The 24,894-nt window shown below is 45.8% G+C and overlaps 1 protein-coding gene across 27 annotated transcripts in view; it reads right to left on the bottom strand.

Moving 5' to 3' along the window:
* Positions 1-22,825, bottom strand: part of ZNF185 (zinc finger protein 185 with LIM domain) — a 52,278-nt gene extending 29,453 nt beyond the window's left edge. For 22 of the 27 annotated variants that reach the window (XM_068957450.1, XM_068957444.1, XM_068957449.1 and 19 more), the window contains exons 1-6: positions 22,642-22,824; positions 6,044-6,118; positions 3,860-3,998; positions 3,196-3,246; positions 1,254-1,292; positions 551-622 (exon numbers count right to left, since the gene is read on the bottom strand). In XM_068957450.1, the coding sequence (XP_068813551.1) occupies positions 551-622; positions 1,254-1,292; positions 3,196-3,246; positions 3,860-3,998; positions 6,044-6,068 (326 nt within the window). In that variant the 5' untranslated portion in view covers positions 6,069-6,118; positions 22,642-22,824. Of the gene's footprint in view, positions 1-550; positions 623-1,253; positions 1,293-3,195; positions 3,247-3,859; positions 3,999-6,043; positions 6,119-20,725; positions 21,559-22,641 lie in introns of those variants that run through there. The other 5 variants (XM_068957455.1, XM_068957456.1, XM_068957469.1 and 2 more) reach the window with 2 other exon arrangements.
* Between the last annotated feature and the right edge of the window lie 2,069 nt (positions 22,826-24,894).

Below are 24,894 nucleotides of genomic sequence, written 5' to 3'. Positions count from 1 at the left end.
GGAATGCCATTTAATGGAAGGGCAGCCACACACCTTGTGGCATCATACTTCTCCCCAGCTGAATCAAAACAGGGGGAAACATGGGGTTTTAAGAAGTTTGACTTGAACTGCAGCAAAGCATCGGCTGAGATCAAAGCTATGCTTAGATCTTATTTTCTAAAACTAAATGCAAGTGCCTCTCACAACAAGGTGGGTTTAAAACAACTGACATTAGAAACGTCAGAATGAAGTGTTCCAGCCTTGCAAGGACTCTTTTTAATTTGTCCCCCAGTCAAAACTGCTTGCCAAATTAAGCCCAAATCTGTGAGTAGTTTCACAGTCAACTGTCCTCCCATACTTTGGTGAAAGAAATGCAGACTTCGATGCCATATCTCTTTCCCGTGTCATCTTAGCGGGCTGTTCATTTAACAGCTCCTGTCTTCCAGGGTTTAGTAGGGATTTCAAGGAGCTCAGTGGACTCTTACAAGCAAAGGCCAAGGCAAAAGGATCATTAGAAATATATACAATATTTAAAAGCTCAGTTTCATGGATAACATGAAGACGCACAAACCTTTTCTGTGCTTCTTTGGAAGATGAATCTGGCAATGAAGGAGTCTTATCAATGGTTCTTGTGAATACTCCCCTGGAGAGAAAAGAGACATGCTAAATTTGTTGCAGGGTAGAGTCTGGAACCATGACTAGGAGAGACATGCAGCCATTCTTTGGCCAAATAGTGTCTGTGTGCCCTGTCGGGAGCAAGCTGCTGGCTCAGGACCCAACGAATCAGTATGTGCTTCCTTGAAAGAGTCATCTTGAGAAAAGTCTCTGCTTTCCTACTCCATAGCCTTTGATAACACTGTAAAATCAGCTCCCACGCAGGCTTAGGTATGGCATCACAGGACTTGCCAACCAGTTTGGGATCAGGCAGGCATCAGATTCTCTGTGGGCAAATACTGATGTGTCAGAGGAGGCTGAAAAACAAGAGCCCCATCACCAGTGCTATGCTGATCAGGTGGAATGTTTTCACAGCACACGCATCCTCCCATGTGTGAACGTTGTATTGTTCAGAGGAGATCTGATTTTCTGTTAACATGGCCATCAAACTAGATGGTGTACATGATACCCAAGAATATCTTTTCACCAAATGACTCCTTGAACATCACCATATTTCCAGCTAATAGAAGAGTCCAAGAGAGCAATATTTCTCATGTTTGTTGCTCCTCAACTAGTTCTCCTTCTCTGTCCAAGTGCTTCTTGCCATTCTGTATACCAACCTGATGAGGTAACCGGACTGAGGCTTGGAGGCAGAAGACCTGTGCAAGGAATAGACATCAGTGAATGGAAAACACACAGGGAAAAACAATAACAGCAGCAGCACCAGTACTAGAAGGAAATCTCCACAGGACACAAGGTTGTCAAGCCAACAATCTAGCCAGATAAGCCTTGGGTAATAGCTCAGATACTGCAAGAAAATTGACCTCAGAGGGGTACTTTGAAAATGAATAACCATCACAACATGCTCCACAAAAAGTTCTATCAGAAAAACAAATTTTAGTTAAAATTAGCCACACTGACGGTGTCTGCTAGCTCAAATATAAATCCTCAGATTGAAGACACAGAGGTGGAAAATTGAATATAGATCTTTGATGTTTTGTCACAGGAAAACATCAGCTTCACAGTAACTTTTCTGAGTGTCTGTTCTTAGGAGAGGAGTGTAGCATAGCTCCCTCAGAGAGAAAGGAAAGAGATACCATTAGGTGGGGATATGACCTCTTGCATCAGGGCAGGAAGAAATGTTGTCCCTGGAACCTGCTTCAAGGCTGGGTTGGAGAAGTCTTCATAAGAGCAAGGTGGGGACCACGATGGCCAGACCTCAGGGACTGAGATCCCATTAAACTGGGCACACAGCCTCCCTCCAACCCTGCCTGGATACTATCCCCTCTACTGCCTGCCTGTCCAGTGCCCTTAGGATCATAGGATAATTCAGGTGGTAAGGAAGTTCAAGAGATACACGGCCTAACCTTCTGCTCAAAGTAGGGTCAGTCATGATGTCAGACCTTAGCAGGAGGGCAGGATTACACTGCTTACCACTGCGTATCTGAGGTGACTACCAAGCTCAGATTTATCTTTCCCCCATCACAGATGCAGAAATGCACGAGTTTGCTCGCTGCAAGTACAGCCTAGCTCTGGAGCTCTCAGAATGGGATGAGCTGGAGTACGATGAATGCTGGGCACAGTCCCAAGCTCTTGCTCCTGTGGTGTCCTCCAAACAGGCACCATTGTAGCCCCATGCCCTAGCCGTCCCCAGAGCACTGTATTTTGAATGAGAGCCGCAGGGAGGCTAGCTGTCACCCAGCTTGGCATGCTACTGCCTGTCCTCACTTTGCAGCATGAACAGATCCAGACTATCCTGGACTCCCTGCCATTTGCGTGGTGCTGACTTCAGTCCTTCATACATTTGTGTGAGGCGAAGATGTCCCTTCAGGTGTCATATTTTCAATGCCACAAATAGAATTTCTGTTAGTTTTTATACTGTGACCAATAGGCACAACATTGCCGAGGGAGGCAGACAGGGTTGGGCATGCCAGGCAAACCTTCCTAATTGCAACAAGAAATGACAAGAGCTGGCACAGCAAAAGGGAGAATAAGCAGGAAACCTCTCAGGGGAGATAATAATGCTTTCCCAACAACGGCACCTCAGCTAGCAAGCAGCTCACACAGCAGGCTAAGCCCTTCCCAACAGTTTTACATTTTAGGACTCCAGTCCTACAAGCTCTTAGGTCCCCGAAGGGCCATTGTGCTCTGGGTCTGAAGCAACACCGGACTCCCACAGAAGGCTTCTCTTGCTGTGAGGAGCCCCCAGGCTCAGAGCATACTGATATCGTATCAGCACAGGAGCCAACTTGCAATGGTGACCTCATGGGATCACAGCCTTGATGGCAACCATTCCTCCACATCCATCCATCCATCTCTCCATTCATCTATTTGGAATTTGTAGGAGCTGAGCCATGCTTGGTATGAGGTGAGAATTTGTAAGACATTGTACTGAACAAAGCAGGCTTACCTCAGGGACTATATTTTTGAACACAATCACAGCAGTGAGTGGGTATGGGGAGGTGAAGAAACACCATACACTGGAGAAGAACCAATAAAAACATTCACTGATCCCATGAGGTAACGCAGAAGTAAAGTGACAGGAAGGGTCCCCCAAATTACCTGTCGCTCTGGGGTGCTGAGACTGAGGATCCCCCATCAGCCCGTTCAGACCTGAGTAAATAGGAAACATAACCACGTAATAAGCTTTTGATCTTATTTAGACTTGCCAAACACAGCAATGATGTTTTCTGAGAGAGCTGCTAGGAGAAGAGCAATTTAGGCTTGGTCTTTGTTTCTAACCAAACAGAGTCTGGTGCAGATTGTGCCCTCCCCTGGGCCAGGGATAGCTGCATGTCATACCTCTGTGAGCTGCAGGGGGAGATGCAGACCTGGCTGGATTATGTCACTTAGAAAGTCCCTCCCACCAAAGGAATCTCTGTCTGCCCGTTTTTTTTTTTTTTTTTTGGTCACTCCAGAAATGGTGAAACAGAATCTGACTTCATGCAACTTTGCAGTTCTCCTGAGACTTCAAATCTGCCTGCGCTGTTGGATTCGCAGCTCCCAGAAAAGGCCGTTTCTCAGTGTTTCTCCTCAGCTGTATTTATCAAAAATAAATAGGAACACTACATCCCTTTGTCGTTGTCATTTCCTGTCATCGTGGGGACCCCGCACCATGCCAGCTCCACATGAGCTTGTCCGATAGACTGGAGAACGGAGTGCTCATGAGAGGTAGATGAGGGAAAAGGAAGGGAGAGGAAAAGCACTTCTCAGGGGCCATACTTACAGCGGGCTGCTCTTCTTCTCCTCTTCAGAATCTGAGTTCTGGTGATGGATCCAGCTCTTATCCCCTTTCAGCGTGGTGCGAACCTTCATCTGCTTTATGATCCTCCTGCGGTCCTCATCTGTAGGTGGAATCACACGTCCTAGGAGAAGCAAAGGAGAGGAAGGAAAGGAGAGAGTGGAAGGGTCACAGAGAAAGAGCAAGAATTCACAGCGTTTGCAGGTGAGCTGAGGGCAAATCTCTAACAGCAGGGAGCACAGATTTCCTTTCAGTCACAGAGATGAAAGCACTGAACAAGTCTTTTACTACTTCTGATGGAAGATGGAAACAAGTTGTCATCTACACTTCAGGATCGATTTACCCTGGCTTCCCTGGTGTAACACTTCCTCTGCAGAGATTCGTACAACTTTTTTTTTTCTCCTTTCAGAGGACTGTTTAACATTAATGAATCATTTTCTTTCAGGAAGACTAAAGACATTCAGTCGGTGGTCTAATCACAGATTTAAAAAGCAGTGAGTTTCCTCTGGTGTTTCCCATTAGATCAGCCTTTGTGTTTGCTGGAGAGGATAATAATTCTGGAGCATGAAGTTAGGCCAAGGTTTGGGGGATAGAGATTAGCTATAGGATGCGAACACGCCGTGCTCAGCTTTGTCTTGTGTCCTGTCAGGATTGGAGGAGACACATACTTTGGTTGCTCATTTCCACATGTCCATTGCCAAGTGCAGTTTCAAACACATATCGTCAATCCATTTCTCTCTAAGGGCCCAGATCTCGAGATGTCTTATCCTGTATGGTCTTTGCTTTAGGATTGTGATGTTAAATAGCAACTAAGCCCTCATCCCCACTCTCTTCCTTGTCTCTGTTCAGACAATGAGCCATAACCACATTCTCTGCCTAAGGAAAAGTCAGCAATGGCAATTAAAAAAATTAAATTTTAAAAGTTGGAAAGGGCAAAGTGTTATGGATTAGGAGATGCTAAATGCCCTCAAAAGGACAAAGATCAAGTGAAAAAAAAGGCAGCATAGATTAATGGGGAGGAGCACTGAGGCCAAAAAGGATTAGGAGCAGGAACGGAAGGTGACAGGAGGGTGACGAAGGTGGATTCCCTTCTGTCACAAGGAAAGGAAATGTGCAGGTGACTGAAGTGCAGGGCTTCAAGAGTCCGTGGATACCAAAGTCCTCCTGTATGACATGGGTTTGACCAAACTGAGTGCAGCTGGTTAGAAAAAACAGCATTTTAACTGGGAAATTCCCCATCCAGCTTTTCCTTGTTTCCTGTCTCCACACAGCACTTGGACCAATACAGCTTAGGAGTTCAGAGACACCAGTAAGTTGCTGTGGCTTAACAAATAAATTCTCATCAGCTAAGCCAAAGAAATTGCTTGTCTGCATATTCTTAGCCCGTGGCAAACATGAAGTAATTCAATTCATGCACCAGGAAAGGAAGGTCAGCTAAGTCTCAATATCTTGGGCCTGAGGTGGACTATAAGGCTGCCCAGAAATAGTTATCATTGATCAGCTGACATGCAGTAACCTGTTTAATCTATGATACATGATCATGTGCTTCAAGTCTATGTTATGCAGTAGGGGGTATGATTTCTCTACCAAACGGTCACAACAGATCACCTCTAAGGAGAACACAGCTATACAAATGAAGAAAATGTCCTTTGCCATGAGGAGTTCCCAGTAATAGTTGAAAGACACAGCTACGCAGAACAGTAGGCCCACATCAAGGTGCTCTTAGTGAGCAAGGATGTTAGGCCAAAAGTAACGCTCCTCATGGGGAACACTTGAAAAGGGAAGGGCTGCTTTTCTTAGCCATGAAACTTTAAATGAAATTCCTTGCCTCTCAGAAATGAATAAGGCTCTTCTACTCTTCTCCAGATTACTGTTTCAGGTCACCTACGGATTTGGAAGCATCTCCTGTAAGCTCTCCAGCTCTCTGTATCTTTGTGGATACTGAAATTCTAGCCAAATGCACATAATTCTGGAGCTGTTGCTCAAGTAGGTCTCTGACAAGGAAGAAGTGTCCTTATCCTTATCCCTTGAGCATGCAGCACTGGAGGAGCTGAGCTGAGAGGCTGTAGTTGATACAACAGAGCAAAGAAGACAAGGGAAAGCCTATGGCAGAACAAGAATTCCCAACAGGAATTCTGTTCCCCACCTCGGGGTGGGGAAAAGAATTACCTTTGCTGACACCGAGGGACATCATGGTTCTCAGAAGCTCCTTCTCCTTCAGCTCCTGTTGGAAGACAACAGGCCCTTGGAAGAAATGGGAAAAAACAGATCAGTAGTTCTGATAGAAACATCTTTGAGGCCATGTGAGGGGGGAGCATGACAACGTCACAGCCACAGAACCTGAAGGAAGGGGAGACTGTGGCACGGACATGAGGGAGCTGTCATTTCTCCCCCTGGCATGTGCTTTCTGGGGCTGTTCAGTGCCCTGGGACAAGTGAAATCACAGGAACATGTTCTCCTCATCTGTAAATCCACAGACAGGTCATGACAGATGTGTCCTTCCAGGTCTGGGAGGACAGTGAGGGAGTGCACCTTAGCAAAGGTGCTTAGAACCACAGGACAGACCAGGATGCCTTTTGTAGTCCATAAAACAGCTGAGGCTGTACTGGTGTTGGCCCCCGCACTATCTTTCATCCTCTGCTTGTCTCTAAGAAGGTGTTCGCAACTCACACAGCCCCTAGCTTTTGCATCAAGCCTCATTCCTACCTTGGAGCCCTGGAGAGGAATAGAATAAGACAAAGGTGCTTTTCCCTGCTACCTGCCCAGCTCCCATCTCACAATTTAACATGACAGTGCAGTGTGTCCCCCTAATAGGCAGCACCCAGTGACTAGCAGTTGTAGAGCCTCTTCCAGTCAGCAGCCACCACCTTTTCTTTTCAGATCATCATCTCCCACATCAAAATTCTCAGAGCCACACAAATTGACATAGATACTACAAAACATTTTGTTGTCAAAGGTCGCTTTTTTCAAAGTAGCTGAGGCTGCTTGAGTGAACCTTGGTATTATCATCAAGCAGGAGTATACCACGGGTTCTTACAAGTTTCAGTTGGCAGAGGTGCCCTGTTATTCCCCTCAAAATACAGCAGAGGGACATCTTACTGCTTATCTAAGAGGGGGGAGTTAGAGGTTGCTCTTGAGGGCATCTAAGTCCCTCCTTGAAGCGACCAGTTAAGCAGCAAGGAGAAACTCTTGGATGTACAACCTAGGAGATGCTTTGAGATTAGGAATCTGCAGAGCACTGATCATTTAAGCGCAGTAGTTGAATGAAAAACAACCACAAAGTAAAAAGCAGGAAGAATTGGTTGCTTCAGATATTGCCAAAACAATATTTTTACGTATGTAAACAAACAAAACAAAAGCAAAAAAACTCAAAGTGAATCCATTGGTTTGGGGTCTAGCAGAGCACAGGTTAACTCAGCACTTGATTACATTTTTATCTGAAATGGTTTTTTTTCCTACCTTTTGAAATTTCTCAGATAAATTGTGAGATAAGCCCTTGTTTCAGAAGAGAAAGTCAAGAGGAATTTCACTTTTACAACCCTTTTCTCCATTCTTTCTTTGCCAAAACTATCTGCTGAACCTAGATTCTTAACTGACTATGCTATTCATTAAGAAAAATGCCCAGCCCTATTTGGCAGTCTGTGAATCTAAAATTAGGTTGTTGTTATCTGCTGGTGGGCTAGTTTCTGCAATATTGCTGAGAAGCCACACGCCCATAAGGAATGCTGAGCACTGATCTCATAGCACTGCTTCTTGGCACGGACTCCTCCTTTGGCTTGTCTCAGCAGAAGACACACCTCTGCTCTCTGCATATCCACTCCTCAACCAGTTTTCACTGAGATACTGGACAAGCCTTCTTATATTACCCCAAAGCTTCCTCTCTCTTTCACAAACACTCCCTCTCACTTTCCAAACTTTAATTCAACTTTCAGTGTGAGTAGATAGCTCATGTCCATCCTTATCCTTCCTAGATCCCCCTTTTCCAAGGCAATTTAATCGACCATGCTGTCTACAGAGGAATGAGAACTGCAGCATTGTCCTAGATTTCCGCAAAGAGCCTCTAAATACCAGCGTACCTTTATTCTGAAAGTGGGAGACATGACTGCAGCCTGTAGAAGCACAGCTGAAGGACCTGTGATCTTTTTTACTTTGGGTAAAAAAGAAATCACAGCATCTTGGACCTGTACGCAGAGAATCTATGTGGCTTCATGAGTATCAGCGTTTGCAGATTCAGACCACAGTCACACTAATAACTGCAGTTCAGACAGGCTCTTAAGCATTTGGGGCCCTCTTCTTCTTATTAAATTATTTCCTATTCCAGGACAAAATAAACCTGAAGCAAGAAAGGGAAGAGCAGCGGAAAAGAACTGTCCCAAGAGTTTGAAATGACCCTGATCTAGGGCAAACCATCAGCAGAACTGCGTATAGGCTATAGCTCTAAAATGTTGTATTATAGTTGAGGTATTCAGAAGTTGGAGAGCTGTTATATATAACAGCACAAATTAGAGGTAGTTTGTGCCTTAGCATAGACCTTTCAGAGGAATAAACACAGGTTTAGGAGCATGTAGGAAAGATTCCCAGAAAGATCCAGACTGAGAGACGGAGCTCATCAAGGTGCAGCACTGAACCCTTGCTCCCAGTTACGCACCACGGCTCTGCCTGGCACGTACCGCAGGCCTGACGAACCAGCCCTAGGAGAAACAGTGCCTCCATTTATCGCTTAAAAAGCAACTTTGCTTCTTACTCATACAATTCCCCTAACTTCACAAATACACCCAAAAGGAAGGGAAGCTGTCGAGAGTGGCATTCAGCATATGCATAAATATACAGGCCAGAAACGACATGTTGGCCAAGCCTTTTCCTCTGGCACTGCTGATTCTTCAGCCTTCCTTCCCCCTTCCCTGCTCACATCATCCTGGGAGGAACGGCAGCAAACACAGTCATATTCCACTGATATTTCTGGCTTGACAAACAGGTGTTGGAACATGTTGGTGGTGCTCACTGGGCTTGGCTTTGGGGGACTGGCAATGTTTCTAACAGCCTGTTTTTTCCAGCTATGAATCATGCAATGGCAGCAGCAAGAGCCCTGCCTTTGCAGCTCAGGCCCGCTCTAGCACTGGATGGTAGGCCCACACAGCGTGACCATTTGAGATCTGTCTGCTGCATGACCAGCAGAAACCGCTGGAGGTTAGAGTCTGACTGTCTCAGAGTTTGGCTGTCCTTCTACCCCACACCCAGGATTTTACACTCTTCACAAGCACCATAACAACAGTCTCCAGAATGAAGCTTTCAGCCAATTTTCTGTGATAGGTACAGAAGGGTGAACCTTTCCGTATGTGAGAGAGAGATGAGTCAGTTTGCTGCTTTCTTTTCCTGTTAAGACAGGAAAAAAGTCTCTTTCATGAATGAAGGCCATCAAGTGGCTGCAACTTCTACCTTTTATATGATGATCAAGGAAATACAGCCTAAACAATATCACCAAAAGCTGGGAGGATGTAGCAGAAAAGAACAATTCACTTACCCTATTTTCTGCAGACGTTTTTTAATCATCTGCTGTAAGCTCTTGCTGAAGGATAGTGCGCTAGGTAAAACTTTGGGCTGACGCAGTACAAAACTTTTATGAGTGCTTAGTGCCTGCTCAGTGACTAGAATATTAAAAGACAAATCAACATGGGTTATACCAGTAACTCAGTATTTCCTAGATGAGCAATGAAATGCTCATTTTCTTGTTTTAAAAATAGCTGGCAGTGATACTTGGCAGAAAAACTGACATCAAGAGATGCAGAGATAGTAGCTGTGAGGAAGAAAAAAAGAACGAGAGACCCGGGACTCACCAACCCAAACCAAAAGAAGTCATATCAACAAACTAGTATCAGGAAAAACGCTCACATGTCTCCAAACTAACCCTACCTCTGTTGCTCCCACCTTCTGCCCAGTCACACCTTTCTCGTAACTATATTTGTCCATGTTTTGACATTCAAACAGCTCATGGTCAGGATCAGGGACAGCAGACATGGCTTCTCAGGCCTCACAAGGCTGCAGTAGGGCCACATCCTAGTCCACCTGCTCAAACTATACTGCCAGGCAGAAAATAGTGCAAGATTCATGGGGCCAGACAGAATTAGCAAGGTGTCTGATTCTAGAGCACCGATGACAAGGCTCCTGTGGAAGAAAGTAGCTCTCCTCACTGTTCCAAGGACTAGAAACTGAAACAAGGACTAGAAATAGAAATTCTGCTCTTTGGTAAAATTTGAGTTTAGGCTTCAAGGGCCATCAGAGCTCAAAACATGTTTAAAAGCATTTTGGCCTTATCTTCTACTTTTTGTGAACCTTAACTGCAGTAAATCTCAAAGAGCTGAGTTCTAGATTCATTGGTGTTTTCAGATGTTAACGTTTGCCTACCATTATTTTCCCCATGAAAGAGAGTGACAAACCAATATGGAGCACTTTTGAAATTTTCCTTATCAAAATGTTACTGGGGAACATGTTTTCTTAAAGTATGTTTTTATACTGTTGGAAACCACCATCACAGATGAAGTTACAATAGCAAAATGTGCTTTGGTTAGCATGGCTTACTTGGGAATTGGTATCAGCTACAGCAATAAGCTACAACAATTCCTTCTACTGCTACAGAGACAAATCCATTTGCCTTGTAATGAAACACTTTGCAGCTGATCCCATAGCTCTCCCTCCTTCCTAGTTTTAGTGGGAACAGTAACGTTATCTGCCACTTGAGTAAAGCTTAGAGATCTGAACTCAGCAGGTGAGGGGGAAAAATTGATAATCAAAATACTTTCCATGGCCTGAGAACCCTCAGCTATTAGCATATCCAGATTTTGGAAAAAATTGAACGTTTTTCACCCAGTGCGTTAAGTCCCAAGCTGCACTGCAGTGAGCAGTATTTCTTGAGGTTTTAGGATCCAAAAGCAGCATTCTAATGTGTGAGAGTCATTTGGGAGTCAGGAGCAGGGCCTATGATTTTAGGACCAAACAAAAATCTCTCTTCTGGCAGCACTGAGGGATACCTGTGGATCTCTGGAGGTGGCTGTGAGCTTAGTCTCTGGCTATATATCACTGCAGCTCTCTTTTAGAATAGCTTCTCAAAAAGCCCCAGAAGAGTCCCTTTCCCCTAGACAATATACCAGAGGCGTGCTGTCCCCCACAGCCTCCTCTTGCAAAGAGGACTTGAACATTAGCCCAGCACCTGGCACTGGTGCCGAAGAGGGAAACATTTGCCAGGGACATGTGGGAGGTGGCGCTCCCTCCTGCAGCTCCCTGAAGGCCCCTTGAAGATCCTTTGAACAGATGGTGGAAGAGACAAGCGGACACACACAGAAACCCTGGCAAGCTCTGGCAGGCAGTCATCCAGCAGAGACAGGGCAACTCAGACTGCTGTACAGCATGAAGTCTACTAGCCTCGTGAAGTGTGAGGAGAAAGGCTCAATATCAAACACGTGGTCCTAGGCCAGCTGCTAGAAGAGGGGATAGCACGGGAGCACCATTTCCGCCTCAAACTAGATCCATCTCTTACCTTTTGTCTCATACCTAGAAAATAAGCTCTGCAGGGCTGGTCACACCTTTGCGTCCTCTGTTCATTCGTCACCCAGTACATAAGGCCTCTGCAGTGTGACTAGGCACATCTCTTATAAATAGAGATGGTAACTACTGTGGACTTGCAGCAAGTCACCATTCTCTTCGCTCTGCTTTAGACATGAAACAGAGCTGAGAATGAACTTTTCCTTGGTGAAAAATGTGGCTGAAAAAGCATGTATTTTTCTATTTTCATTGACAACTTCTGTTAAAGCTTTTTTTTTTTTTTTTTTTTTTTTTGCTTTTTTTGCTATTGTTGAAGAACAATTATGAAAATCTGACAACTAAAAAAAGCTTTTCAGAAACTGGTTCCCGTTCCTACACATGAGCGCACACTTTTTCACACATCCCTTCTAAACATTCCCTAAAAATATACAATTTGAGAGAAAAAATCCAAATAAATAAAAATATTTTGTCCCTTCAAAATATTTATACGGATGGTTTTCCTTCAGAAGTCCAACAGGAGCCCTTTGGAGCCAACTGCCTCCTATTAAGTGCTTGCACACCATCAGCACAATAGGTCCTTGATCCTAATTGGCACTCTCGGGTGCCATCAGAATGTAAATGAGCCATAATCATTCTTCACTTCTTGATCTAAACAGTTATTGCAGCCTCTGCTGCACTGTTAAGCAGTGCCTGGTTTAGGCCGAGATGGCTACATTTTGAGAGATGCATCCTTTAACATGCCCCCCCCCGGGACAACCTTGCAGAGCTACCTCAGGCTTATGTTTGCAAAGTGCTCTGGGATGCTGAAATAAATGCCAGACTGGCTTGTAAAATGCTACCTCTGAGATGTGATCCCCCTCTGAAAATGATCACAGAAGAATAATGACTTGCATTCAGCAAGTTGCCTCCCCATCGCAGACTCGCACTGGCCGGCTGCAGACAGACGCGTATTTATTTTGTGCGCTGCTGGGTAGACTGAGGCTACGTCTGTACCATGGGACGTCCCACCTCTTCTGTTCAGGTATGTGCTTCTGCCATGTCTTGACTCCTTACTGGAACACAAACAACAGGGGTGCTATCTTCCTCCCCAGTTGTCCCCTGATTTCCATGTGAAAAGAGCCCTGGCATGGTGCACTTGTAGGAAGCTCTGCTGTAGGCTTTTTAACTGGACAGTGAGTGAGACATTCACACTCTACCCTTAGACAAGATATCTAAAAACAGGTATGGGTAACAGCTCTGTCTGCTAAACTGCAATCAGCTACACCTGCATATACCTGTTAAAGACACAGGGCATGCTTCCTTAGTGATGGGCCCAGCTGAAAGACATGAGAGGACAAATTCATTCTTTCTGACACGAATTCTGAGAAGGAAAAAAAAAAAAATCTTGATCAGGAGCAAGCAGGACAAATTGCATGGGCAGGGACGCAAATATCTGTTGATATGCATTTCAAGGTGGACTGTGGTTTAAAATTAAGCCTTATGACCTGCCTGGTCACAGGGTCTGCTCATGTCAGAGCTGTGGAAACAACCTAGAGGGTTGAAGCTGGGCCATGCAGCAAGGCCAGTAGCCCCACGACCTAACTCCCTGCTCTTGTGACAATATCCCTGCTTTCATGCAGCTGGTCCTCAGATTCACTATACCTTCGCCTATGACCTGAGAAAAAGTCTTTGACATGGACTCGTGAGCATCATCTGCTACAGAAACATTAAACAAGCAATAGGAAAAAAACCTAAGCTGGCCACGGCATCTAGACCTGCCTGTTGGAATGACTCCTTCCTCAGTAGGGGTTGCTGGGCATCACAACAGTCAGTACTTAGGCGCAGGTATATGCGTCCTATGACTTACCTGTCAAATGCAGACTCTAGGAAAAATTTCTGGGTAGCATGAGAGTTAGAACTCAGTTCCCGCTGAGCCTTCTTTGAGCTGCAGTAATTTAGATTTCCTCCACTGTAAAAGGTCTATGATCCACAGAGCAGCACGTATCTTCTGTGCAGAACACAACCGGGTGCACCTGCCTTCAAACCAGTTCACAATAATACCTCTAGGTCACAAACACAGAATCCTTTCTGAGGCTTAATCTGTAGGTGTATGTAAGTATCTTTCTTACACTATTTCCATTCCACATACTTCTTTTTCCTTTGGATTCAGTAAAGCCACTGAGGTTCTGCGCATGGATCTTTCTACACAAACAACTCCAAACGGATGTTTCTAATGGTACAGAACTCTTGGATTTGTGTTCTTCCAGCAAGTGCTAAGAATAATATTTGCAAAGTGTTTTGTTATTGATTTTTTTTTCCCCAAAATACTATTTTTGGAGGAAAAAATAGATTTGTAAATATGTGTCAATTTCACCACGCTTTTCACCTTAAAATAAAATTAATATGTTAAGTGTTTTATTTGCAGAAGCGCTTGAACACGGAAAAAGTAAGGGAAACCAGAGAGCTGTCACAGTAAGTACAAATCCCAGTGATACTCGATATATGGGATATTAACACCTTCCACTGCCGTGAGGAACAAACCTGGCGAGCAAATGCATCGAACCGCAAAAGACCCCTCATGGGCTAAATCAAACCAGCTATTGAATTTCTGAGGAAATAGCTTCAGAAAAGCTCGGCTGCCTAACAAGGCTTACTGGGAAGGAGCTGAATCAAAGTGATTGTGTTGCCTAGGATAACTGCCTCCAGGAGTTTTCACCTTATGATGCTCAAAGCCCTCAAGGTCCTGTAGATAACTTAAAGAGCAGTCCCTCAGTGAAAATAAGTCCAGGGAGGAAGGCTATAGCCAGGATGTTCAGTCATCAAGTGGGGAAGGTGTATCCATAGAAAACGCAAGCTACACACTGGAAGAGGCTGAAAAATCACTGGTCAGCTCTTTAATAAAGGGAAGAGCTCTGACCCGTTTAATGAATGATTGGGAGCCTGTTACCTAGAGGCAGCACCACTGATACAAGAGGGGTTAACTCCTGACTGCCCTGATGCGAGGAAAGGAAAACCAAGTCCCCAGGTGCCATCTGAGTCTATTTAATAGAGAAGATGAAAGGAGAGGCCCAGCACACTGCTCAGGGTTGTGTGCTGCCCTAGGAAAACACCGGCCTCTTTGTTGCGAAGCACTGACGTGGCCAGCATTAGCAAGCGGAGCCCCGTGGCACTGCCGGGGTGAGACAGCCCTCAGGAACCACGGGGACACTGCAAGTCTCAGCTCCCAGAGCCGAGCTAACGTCCTGGACAAAGGGGTCTTTTAGGGGTCCTGAATCACGCAGCGCTGCTGGCAGGTACAGAGGGGACATTGCCCTCCCCTCCTCCCTGCCTTGCATTTTTTTTTTTTATTCTAATAGTGCAAGATTAGAGGAGTGGGAGATTTGGAGCTTATGGGGCTATTCGCTTCTCAGTTATCATTAGGAATGGGCAAAAGATGACAGTCTTTAGTCACCAATAATTTCCAATGTAGGAGGAGGTTGTGCTGGTTTAACATGAGAATGCAGCTTACAGCAAATGGAAGAATTCAGAATAGATCACTACAAGTCAGCCAACGGATTTAGTTGCATATCAAGCTGTTATACATATTTGAAACAAAAAGACAATTGAAGAAAAACCACACTGTTTCAAGACATTACATGAAAATATTTCATTAGAAAAGGTTAGATTTAGCCATTTGTTTCAGGCTTTAACTTTTTTCCTTGGGCACAAAAGCTTGGTGAAACCTGCATGTACTTTTGAAAGGGTTCAGCGTTGCTTATTTTGCAAAAACAGGAATTGTGCAAGTCTAACCACAAAGCTGTATCAGGTTCATCACTGCTAGTCCAAGTTCTCAAGGCAAAGCAGCTGCCAGCTACAGCTTCCTCAAAGTTTTCCAAGGGTCTCCTTCACCCTCATCCTAGCTAGAAAAATAACCTGAGAGTCCCTGAGAAATAGGCTTGTCCTGTTAAAAATCAGATGCTCTAACCATAGCCTGAGCCTTGAGTTTGGGGTACCTCTTTTCACCTCAGTTTTACTTCTCCCACGGGTCTGTTTCCCTGCTCTCAGGCAAGAGGTGAAGCCTTACCGTTGCCATGGAAGTGTTATTTTCCTCCCAGCTTCTGGCTGGAAGCAGTACATCATGGGAGTGTTTTGTAAAAATACTCAGTGGTGGTCTGCCTGTGCTCTCACTAGAGTTTGTGGTGAAATCCTACACTCGGAGCAGAGTTAGGAGCAGAGTTAGTGTCATAACTTGGGCATTTCATATCTGTCTCGACAAAACCCACACCCAGCACTAAATGCCAGGCGAGCAGAGAGGCAAGCATGGACTGTTCTACTCTTTATCTCAAAGTATCACTCCTAAAGGTGCTCCTGCCACGACAGGATAAAATAGAAAGCGCTGCTCTTCAAACTCTTCCACCTTGCACTCTGTGCTTGCTGCCGGGTTCTCTGCTCCTTGGTAATCCCTGCTGTGCTGCTTAGCCATGATACTGGTGTCATCTCTTTCATCTGTGACCTCTGGGTTTCCTAGATCTGTTTTACCCTCTTGTTGGATCTGCCCACATCCCAGGATCATGACAGGCTGGTACTTTACTGAGGCTCTGACTTCACTGGTTATGAAGATGCGTGTTTGCAGTGTGGAGCATCGCAAAGAGAAACACAATCGACTGAAACTGTCACTAATGCCATGACCCTGCAACCCTGCATGGGAAAAGTAACATATTAGTCCTTAGCCACTTGACGGAAGATTTTTTTTTTTTTTTTTAAATTTGGCTCTTCTCCATAGGCTCTTACAAGCTCTTTATTATTCAGGATCTGAGCATCTTCCAGGCAATTAAACACAAATTACCTCTCCCCTCCCTACACCAGCAGGTCTCAGGTATGTAACGTAAGTGGAGTTAAGAGCTCAGTATGCTTGAGAAGGTGAGGTTGATCACCTGAATGATATTACTGGGAGAACCTCTGCTTACGAGCCATGTTTCCTTCTCAATCAGCTCTGCAGGGCTGATTTCAATGGGTAGCAGGGATCAGTTTGGCCTGGTTATGACAATCCACAACCTTCCTAATTCTGCAGAGCATTTCACAAGCCAGAGAGATCTCCAGGCTTGCCCTCCTTTCCTCTTACTTCTCTCTCCAACCCTTTCCTATGAGGAGCATCAAGAATAGGAAATTGGTTAGCAATTCAAATACAATACAAGTAAATGACAGCTAGAAACTGCTTCTGATACCTCAAACCATCTGTACTTTACAGTCCAGCTCAACCTTCTGTTTCTAGGAGAAAAAGGTCAATGCACTCTCACTGAAAGTCACTCAACTCATCTGCTGGGTGATTGCAGCTAGTGCTTAGCTTTCAAAAAGTAGCCTCTGGAATCCAGCACTGGGATGTCCCAGGCAACAGGTGACCTTTAAAATGGGTGTTAGTATGGCTAAATTACTGCTGACAAAACATCCAATGCGAGCACCCTTGCATGAGAAATAAATGCATTGCCTGCATAGGACCTAACCCCCTATGTCCTAGGGGGTCTAGCCTATGTCCTGAGACTGTAAGCTTCAAACGGAGCTTGTAGCTAAATTCACATTAATCACTTACCTAGGAGCCCTAATTTTCAAAGGTACTCTGCACCACCAAGGGTCTTGACAAACATGGTCTTTAAGATCAGGTGCAGGGTATGTCTATCTCCAGGAACCCCCGCAGTACACGAGCGGCTCTGCTACGAAGCTGCACGGGCAGACGGCGCTCACCTTCCTCCAGGCAGGAAGGGCACGATGCCTGCCAATGAACCGCCTCACACTGAAGACGCTAACTCTGAAGATCCTTGTCACGTGAATGAAAGCAATTACAAGCTACTTAATAAGGAAAGGAGAGCTGAAACCTTGTTTAGATTTTAATCTCCAGGGTGTGTCTGTCTATGGGCAGCCAGACAGTTCAGCTCTCCCTCTGTACGCTACCGGGTGATGGAGTGGCCCCTATCCTGGCCCAGATGTTTCAAAGCGCCTTGAGTTTTAAAGAAAACTTGAAGGTGTATGCCGCAGCTGCTAGTGGGATATGGAGTCTCTTCTCCTTGGGCAGCGCTTCAGACAGAAGCTTCTGGTATCCCAGGTGAAAATCCTCACCCTGCCAGGCGAGTGGGCAGCTGCATTTCGTGAAACAAGCTGAAGAGTTTAGCTGCCTGTGGGTAGGCAATGCAACCACCACAGTGGGCACTGTCATCAACAGCACTAGCAGAGAGGCAAGGAACGGCTCAGGCACCACAAACTCCTCTCTCACCCTTAGAGAGGGTGATCTCCGTGGATCGCAGCCCGCAGGCAGAACAGGGGACTGACTAAGGCTGTGCTCTCATCCATGCCCACGGCCACTGCTCTTCTCAAGGCCAGGGAGGCTGCAGTCGGCCCTGGGCAGCGCATCGGGGAAAGAAGGCGACATATCTTAGCTCGCTTACGCAGTTCTTCTCTGTGGAGGAACTGACATACAGCCAGACCAGCACTCTCCTCCACTAACACATTCTCCAAGACACAGAAATCAGTAGCACATCACTTAATTGGCAATGATTCTGCTTTCCATGTAAGCCACTTAAAAAGATGTAATTATACCCCAGGAGATGAAACATTCGCTTTTCTTTAAAAGCTGACTGCAGCTCCTATTACCCACAAACATGCAGAAGAAAAATCTGCCAGCCATCCCCCTTCTTGATGGCTTACCTGCAACTTTAAAACGTTAGTAACAATTTTCTGCCTGCTTTTGTCAGGGAGTTTGTAGGGTACTTGTGGTAATAGCCCCTTTGCACCTAATAGCCACCTTACCCTCCGTTTGTCTTGGGGATGAGCTGGATTCCACCTTGGACCCAGTTCTGAAAACTAAATGAACGCCCTGGGAAAGGAAGCAGAGCGGCTTTGATCACTTAAATACAGCCTTCTTGGAGAGAGCCACAGGATGCCTTTAGACTTCTGAACTGTCCGCACAATCCAGATTCCAGGCCTGCTGCTGAGTTCACGTTACAACGCTCCTGTTCTCTGAGCCTCGCTCCCCAGTCTCCGGACAAGACCTCTCTTTGATGTGCGGGGCACTGGGCTCACCTTACTGCAGTGATCCCTGTGAGAGCTGCACAAGCAAGATGCTTCGAGCCAGAAAAGTGTGCCATGCGAGAGACAGAGCAACCCAGCCCTCTGATCAGTCAAGGGACTTTTTGCTAATACCGTTTCCTTTTTTCCATAAGGAAAGCAGCAGCAGCAGAGGTACTGTATGTCACCCACGTGGCTCCTGGCAGCCCCAGATGTTAACTTGTTCTGCCACACATCAGATGATCTGCATGGTTTTTGGTAATGATAGGCTCTCAAGACAGCTGTTACCAGATTGAACTGAACGCTGTCTCAAGCTGTGTTGGTCATATCCCTTCTGGATAGGTATCCCAAGGCTGATTTGTGCTGTGCTATCTTCCTCAATCCATGCAATAGGGAGGTAAATTCTTGGTGCCTCAATATCGAGGCCGTTAATACACGACAAATTTGTTTCCTAAACCAGTGTTACTTTCCTTCAGCCTAAAGCACACGCAGCATCACTTCTGAGACCAACTGCAAAGCGATCCTTTCATCCCTACTAATCCAGGATCTGCAGCCAGCAACTCTGTGTGGTGCTGCCTACTAGCGTGCTGCCTTCCAAGCATGCACCTGCGCATTGCCCACTAGCTCTTCTTTTTCCTAGGTAGAGGCACAGGAGCTCATTTCGCCAGCTAGGAACCTGTGTACTAGTAAGCACACCTGACCAACAATCTGAAGGTTGGCCCTCAGCTGCAAACTGGACTGGGATAGGTCACGAGGAAGACCCTCATGGCTTAATGATAATTGATGCATTTTCTAACCTTCCGAGTCCTCAGATTAAAATGTATTTAAAGCTTGCAGACAGTTTGAACAAGAAATTCTTCATTTGAGCCTCCAAAACTCTGCTGTGGATTTTGTTATCCAGACCTAAACCAGGGTCCATGTCTCCAGCCCATATGGTGAAAGACTGAACCTTGGATTAAATTCAGCTTATCAAGCCCAACTGTTCCAAACCCACAAAAGAAAAGCCAAGGAGAGAAAGCTTCTCTGTGTAGCTTACATGCAGCCACTAGTTTCTGCCCCAGAAAGCCAGTATTCTGGTTTCGGGATTGGTAATCCAGGTCTGTGCGCTGCCAGACTGCCCTCCAGTGATCTGGATTAGGCGTGGGCACTTACTTATTTTCACATACTATTTCTCTTGCATTAGCCAGAGCATACAATGCAAACTTTGTGCCAACGTAATGCTTTTATGTCAGCTGTTACCTGATCAAGTATAAAATTAGAGCAGCGTGGACAGACTGTGCCTGATCTAGCAAAAACCTGCCAGGACACAGTTAACCCTTCAAGTTCATTTGAACAAGTTTCAACTGGTAAAGTAAATTTGTGTTGCATTATCACTTTGTGCCCTGTGGCTCTAATATTTCTGAGCCATGATTCCTAAAACTAGATTTATTTCACCTTTGAACTCTGGCTTGAATGACATCCTGTGCCTGAGAAGGACGGACAGCTTCCGCCCACAGTCAGCATTTGGGGAAGCAAATGACAACACGAATTGTATTTCGGGCTTTATGGCGTAAACTTGTAACCTACAATTTAAGATATCATCCCACCTCATCCACACAGGTGGCTGAACGTTTGAAGTGGGAGGCTGTCAGTCTCTGAAGGAACAGACCCACAGCCTGAGGCACAGTCCAGGACTTGGGCTGAGCCTCAACGTCAAATCTTACACGTAGTGTTGAGATGTTGCCTCAGTGTTAGGCTGGGTGGCTGCAGGCTTTCAAACAGAGATAAACTCACGCATCACTGCTTCTGAACAGCAGAAACATTTATAACGCTAAACTCTAGCTAACGGTCATCCATACAGGCAGGGTAGTGCATCCTCTCGTTTTAGAGGATGCTTAGCTTCCCTGAAAGACCAGTTTTTCACCCTTGCCCTCCAACCTTCCTGTGCAACGATTATTTAAAACTGACACTGTTACATACACACTCAGTGATATTAAAAAGGCATTAGGAAGTTTCTAAAGTCAAGCTCGCAAATGATCAAAAGTGTCATAGAGCAAATCCAGGCAACCTTAAATCAATCATTTTAGGCATGTGGAATACCATAGCTCATTGCTATTTTGTTCAGGGCACGTAACAGGCTAAAACAAGAGGAGGCTTTTGCCCAGGAACCACTGTTAGGGGTGTACGAGGAGGCAAGCGTCAGCTGGAGAAGACAGGTAACCCTGTTGCAGGTGACATTTTATACCTCCCGCCACAGTTCTTCCACAATGCTAGTCAAATAATTTAAGCCACATCATGGCTTGTCATTAACTATGCACCCACCTCTTTCAACACGACCACAGAGTATGAACTGCAGAAGCACCTGCAGCTGACCCCAGCTGGCTGCACAGCATTTCTGTGAAAGCCTCAGCACTTCAAACAGGGCCACCACAATCCCTAGGGATCTGTCACCGGTACCATGGGGACAGTGAATGTCCCTTCTCTCTGAGGCACGGGGAAAGGAGAAACGAATGCCAGCGATTGCCATGGAGAAGCCTGCATGGAACTCATTAACATGAGCAACGCAGACACATTTCAGTCATGTCTAAGACAACGGCTACAAAAGCAGTTAAGATTCTTTTTAATTCATTCACAACCGCCACATTCCCCATACTGAAAACTTCAGTCTGACCAGATGAAGTTGGCAAAGAGATGAGCTACTGAAGTCAGGAAAGTGTGGCATAAACTTAATTAGAGCAGCAACCCTCTCTATCCTGAGAGATCCTTAGAGCCCTGTTGTGCTAGGGGCTACATAAACCTACATACCACGACCACCCCAACACAAAAGCTTGCTGCTCTTATTGCCAAAAATTACTACATCGCTTTTTGCTATCCTGGGTATTCAGTTTCATTACTGTAATTACAAGACATTAACTCCTAATTACGCAACTAATTTCTGCATTTGAAATGGAAGAAGTACATTTACCGCACCCACATGCCATTGACCTTAAGCCTTGATGTCTAAAGATGAGAGCAAGAAGGAAGGAAAAGTTCTCCTTGTCTTCAAAGGCAGAACTGAACTTGCATTTGTATCACAGATCCACAAACAGAAGAGGACCACTGAAAAAAACCACTGAAACTTCACAATACCTGAGAGAGAGTAAAAAGTTTTGCCAGGAAAAAATGTATGTTTGTTTGTTTTTTTAATTAAAATCAATCTTTTGCGGAGATTGGGATTTTTGATTAAACCATGAAGATTTTAGAGAACACATTTAATGTTTTGTCTTTAGCTGGATGAATAAAATAGGCCAGCGTAAGTACAGTGGCCTGATCAGTCCCATTCAGAAGGATGTCTCTGCTCCCCAGCTTAAGGTAAAGCAACCTATCCAGCTGAATCCAGCTCCAGTTCTCCTGGTCAGGGTTCGTCCTGGAGCAGCCAAAGGCTGAGCAGAGCCGTGGGGACAGGGAAGCAGGGAAGACGTTCACCAAGCTTTGTGGTAGGGCAAAGCAAGGACTGAGGGAGGTGCTCATCTCCTCTGTACCAGCTTTACCACTCCCATCCCTTTCTTTCCAGGGTGCTGATTTCATATTAATGCAGGGAAAAACAAAACAAAGCTGAGTAGGAGTGAGAGGAAAATCACTATCTGTGCTCCTCTTCTCCACACACAGGTCCTCAGGGGGTAGGAGAGGCAGCAAGGGGACAGCTTACCCCAAGCCCCCAAGGTCATCAGGGGTTATAGGCTCAAGTTTTACCTATGTTCTCCGGACTCTACTCACTCCTGCATGTACACAGATTTTTCTTCTCTTAGCTCACTGCCACAGTCCCTGCTCTACCTAGTAAATTAAGAGGGGGCCAGGATCTTAGAAAGACATGGGATAACAGGCAGGGAGGCAACTCAGTGATCGGACAAAGGCAAGCAACAAAGACCCACATCCAAATCCCCCTCCCCCCCCCCCATTGTGCCCTATTTGGCTGTTTGTATTAGCCTCATCCTTGTAATTAAGATTTACTTAACTTTAGATTCACTGTTAGGTCCAACACATTACAGAAAAGGGCTTCATCTCCTAAGCCAGGAGGTGGATTTAGGGTATCAATTCAAGCCTCCCTCACCCCCACCAGATCCCTGTATAAGCAGGTTACAAAAGGACAGCCCTCCTCTTCCTCCCCAGGCAGAGAGAGCAGGTGAAGCACAGAGAGAAGCAGCACCCCAGCTGCCCTCTGCAAGGCTCAGAGGACCAGTCTCCCTGCCCAGTCCTACCTGCAGAGGCTCCTCAGCTGTGGTTTCCTCCCCAAGATCAATGTGGAAGCAGTCTGCACCAAACTCCCAGCGCTCTTGCCCTCCAAGGGCTCACAGCGGGTATCTCCAATACTCCCTGGCAGCCAAGACAGCTGTGGGTGAGGCAGAGCACTTACCTGCTGGGGCTGACCGAGAGGGTTGGCTCTTGGAAGCCAAGCCTTGTTTTGAGGAGGAGACTTGGGTGTGTTTTGCCCTTCAGGGAAATCAAACAGGTTTCTCCATTCAGACTGCATGGTCTCCCCTCCCTGCAAGCTCTCCTGCACATTCCTCACATTCTCAGGCAAATGCCAGGTTCCCCAGCCCTGTGCTGCAATGGGACAGCAGAGAGCAGCCCCCCTCTCGCCCCACTAAACTCCTTCCCAGGCCAAGCATTGCTAGTGCCGCCCAAGGACTGGCTCGCCCCACAGGAAGGGGAAGCAGGCTTCCCACCGCTACTCAAGCACAGGCAAGCCCCTGAGCCTGGGAGAGCTGCTTATGGCAGTGGCACCTGGGTAGCGTCAGGCGCTGGCACTGTAATTAGCACTCAGGAGTGATTGTCTCATTCTAACTAATCAAATGAGGTGTGCAGGTGTGATTATCACTCTTTCACTGCAGAGGAAGCTGCCAGGTACTCTCATCTTCCTAAGTTTATTTTCCCTTCTAATTAATTGCTGTAGTTGCCACAAGATCCCTGAGGCCCAGCTCCTCCAGTAACTCTCTGAATAGACACAGCAAGACCCCTGGATACACCTTCTGTCTTGGCTCCCTCCGTTCCAATTCCCAGAGACTAGTGGTTGGAGCTGTGAGCTTAGAGCACTTCTAAGAAGTCAAGGCATCAGCTCAGAGCTGCCACAGGATGGCAAGAAGGAAACAAAGCCCCCATCTGGGCAACTGCCACAGAATCTTTCCCCACCTTCGCAACCATCAGCACACATGACGCCCTGCATATTGGGCCCACAGCAGTTGTTCTACATAAATACCCAATAGTGAGCTCTTGTGTCAGTGTTCGGTCTTAGGTTCTTCTGCTGTTGTTACTCCTCTCCTCCTCCTATCCTTTCTGCTGGAGGTGAGGTATGTCTCCGCATCTCAAAACTGCTTCTCCATGAGCCACCAGTGAGCGCTCTACAAATTGATCCGAAGTAACACTGAGTTTGTAGTAGAAGGGGCCTTGGAGAGAAGCATTCCTGTGTTCTCCTTGCAGCTTTGTGATTGATCTGCTGTAGGACAACGAGAAAACCCTCCGTGCTCTGGGCTATAACCGGACTAATAACCCATCCCTGGCTCCCAGCAGCACGGTGGAGATAATGTCTGAAAAGCCCTGATGTCAAAATTGCTATTCCAGTCCCAGATCTTTCTCTCTGATCCACCTATGTTGCAACATTAGCAGCAGCACAGAGCTCAGCTCAGTTGAGCCGTCCTCCTCAGAGGCTGATGATGATCTCAGGTGAGATAGGCACAGGAGAGAACACGTAATATTTACAAAGCCGCACCTCAAGCTCAGAGTAGGCACATAGGGGTGTCCAACTCAGGAAATAGCCTGTTTAAAATGCACCATCCCTACCTCTGTAAAGGATCCTCTGCTTCAGGGCTCCAGCTGACAGTGCAGTTTTACTTTCTGTAACCCCTGAGTCATCCCTTCACTTGCTGAAGGTTCGTTCAGGTTCCTTCCTGAAATAATAGTGACTAACAGCTTGACTAGCCTTTTGGCCCCTCTGCCAAGGGAGCAAAAGGGACTCCCCAGGGTCTGTGGACTACATTCTTTTTGCAGTATGACCACACTGTTCTACAGTGAATGTTCAAAAAAAAAAAAAAAGCACCTATTATGATCACCTTAATATTAAACACCAAAAAAATGGATACAGAGATCACAGAACAATACACACAGAAGCTGACTGACTGTTGTTTTACTAGTTGTAGACTACTGTTTCCTTGAACTGGCACAGACGCACCAGTCTAAAACATTAGTTCCAATGATGTCTATCAGCGTTGCTTTCTTCCTTAGAAGAAAGGAACACAGCAAAGAACTGCTTTTTTAATTAACTAAGAGGAGAGAGGTGCAGTGATAACTAACATTTTGTTATTAGATTGAAAATACAGGCTCAAGGGTATGTACAAAACTTCCAAAGATAGGTCTTAAACTCAGGGGTGTGGTAGCAAGGTAGAACAGAACAAAATCTGCTTCTGTGCTGGCAACTCCATCACAACAACTCAGATGAGCACACTGTTAATGAAAGA

This window comes from Struthio camelus, chromosome 11, assembly GCF_040807025.1.
Source record: "Struthio camelus isolate bStrCam1 chromosome 11, bStrCam1.hap1, whole genome shotgun sequence".
Taxonomy (NCBI): Eukaryota; Metazoa; Chordata; class Aves; order Struthioniformes; family Struthionidae; genus Struthio; species Struthio camelus.
This window is presented reverse-complemented; position numbering and strand designations above follow the sequence as displayed.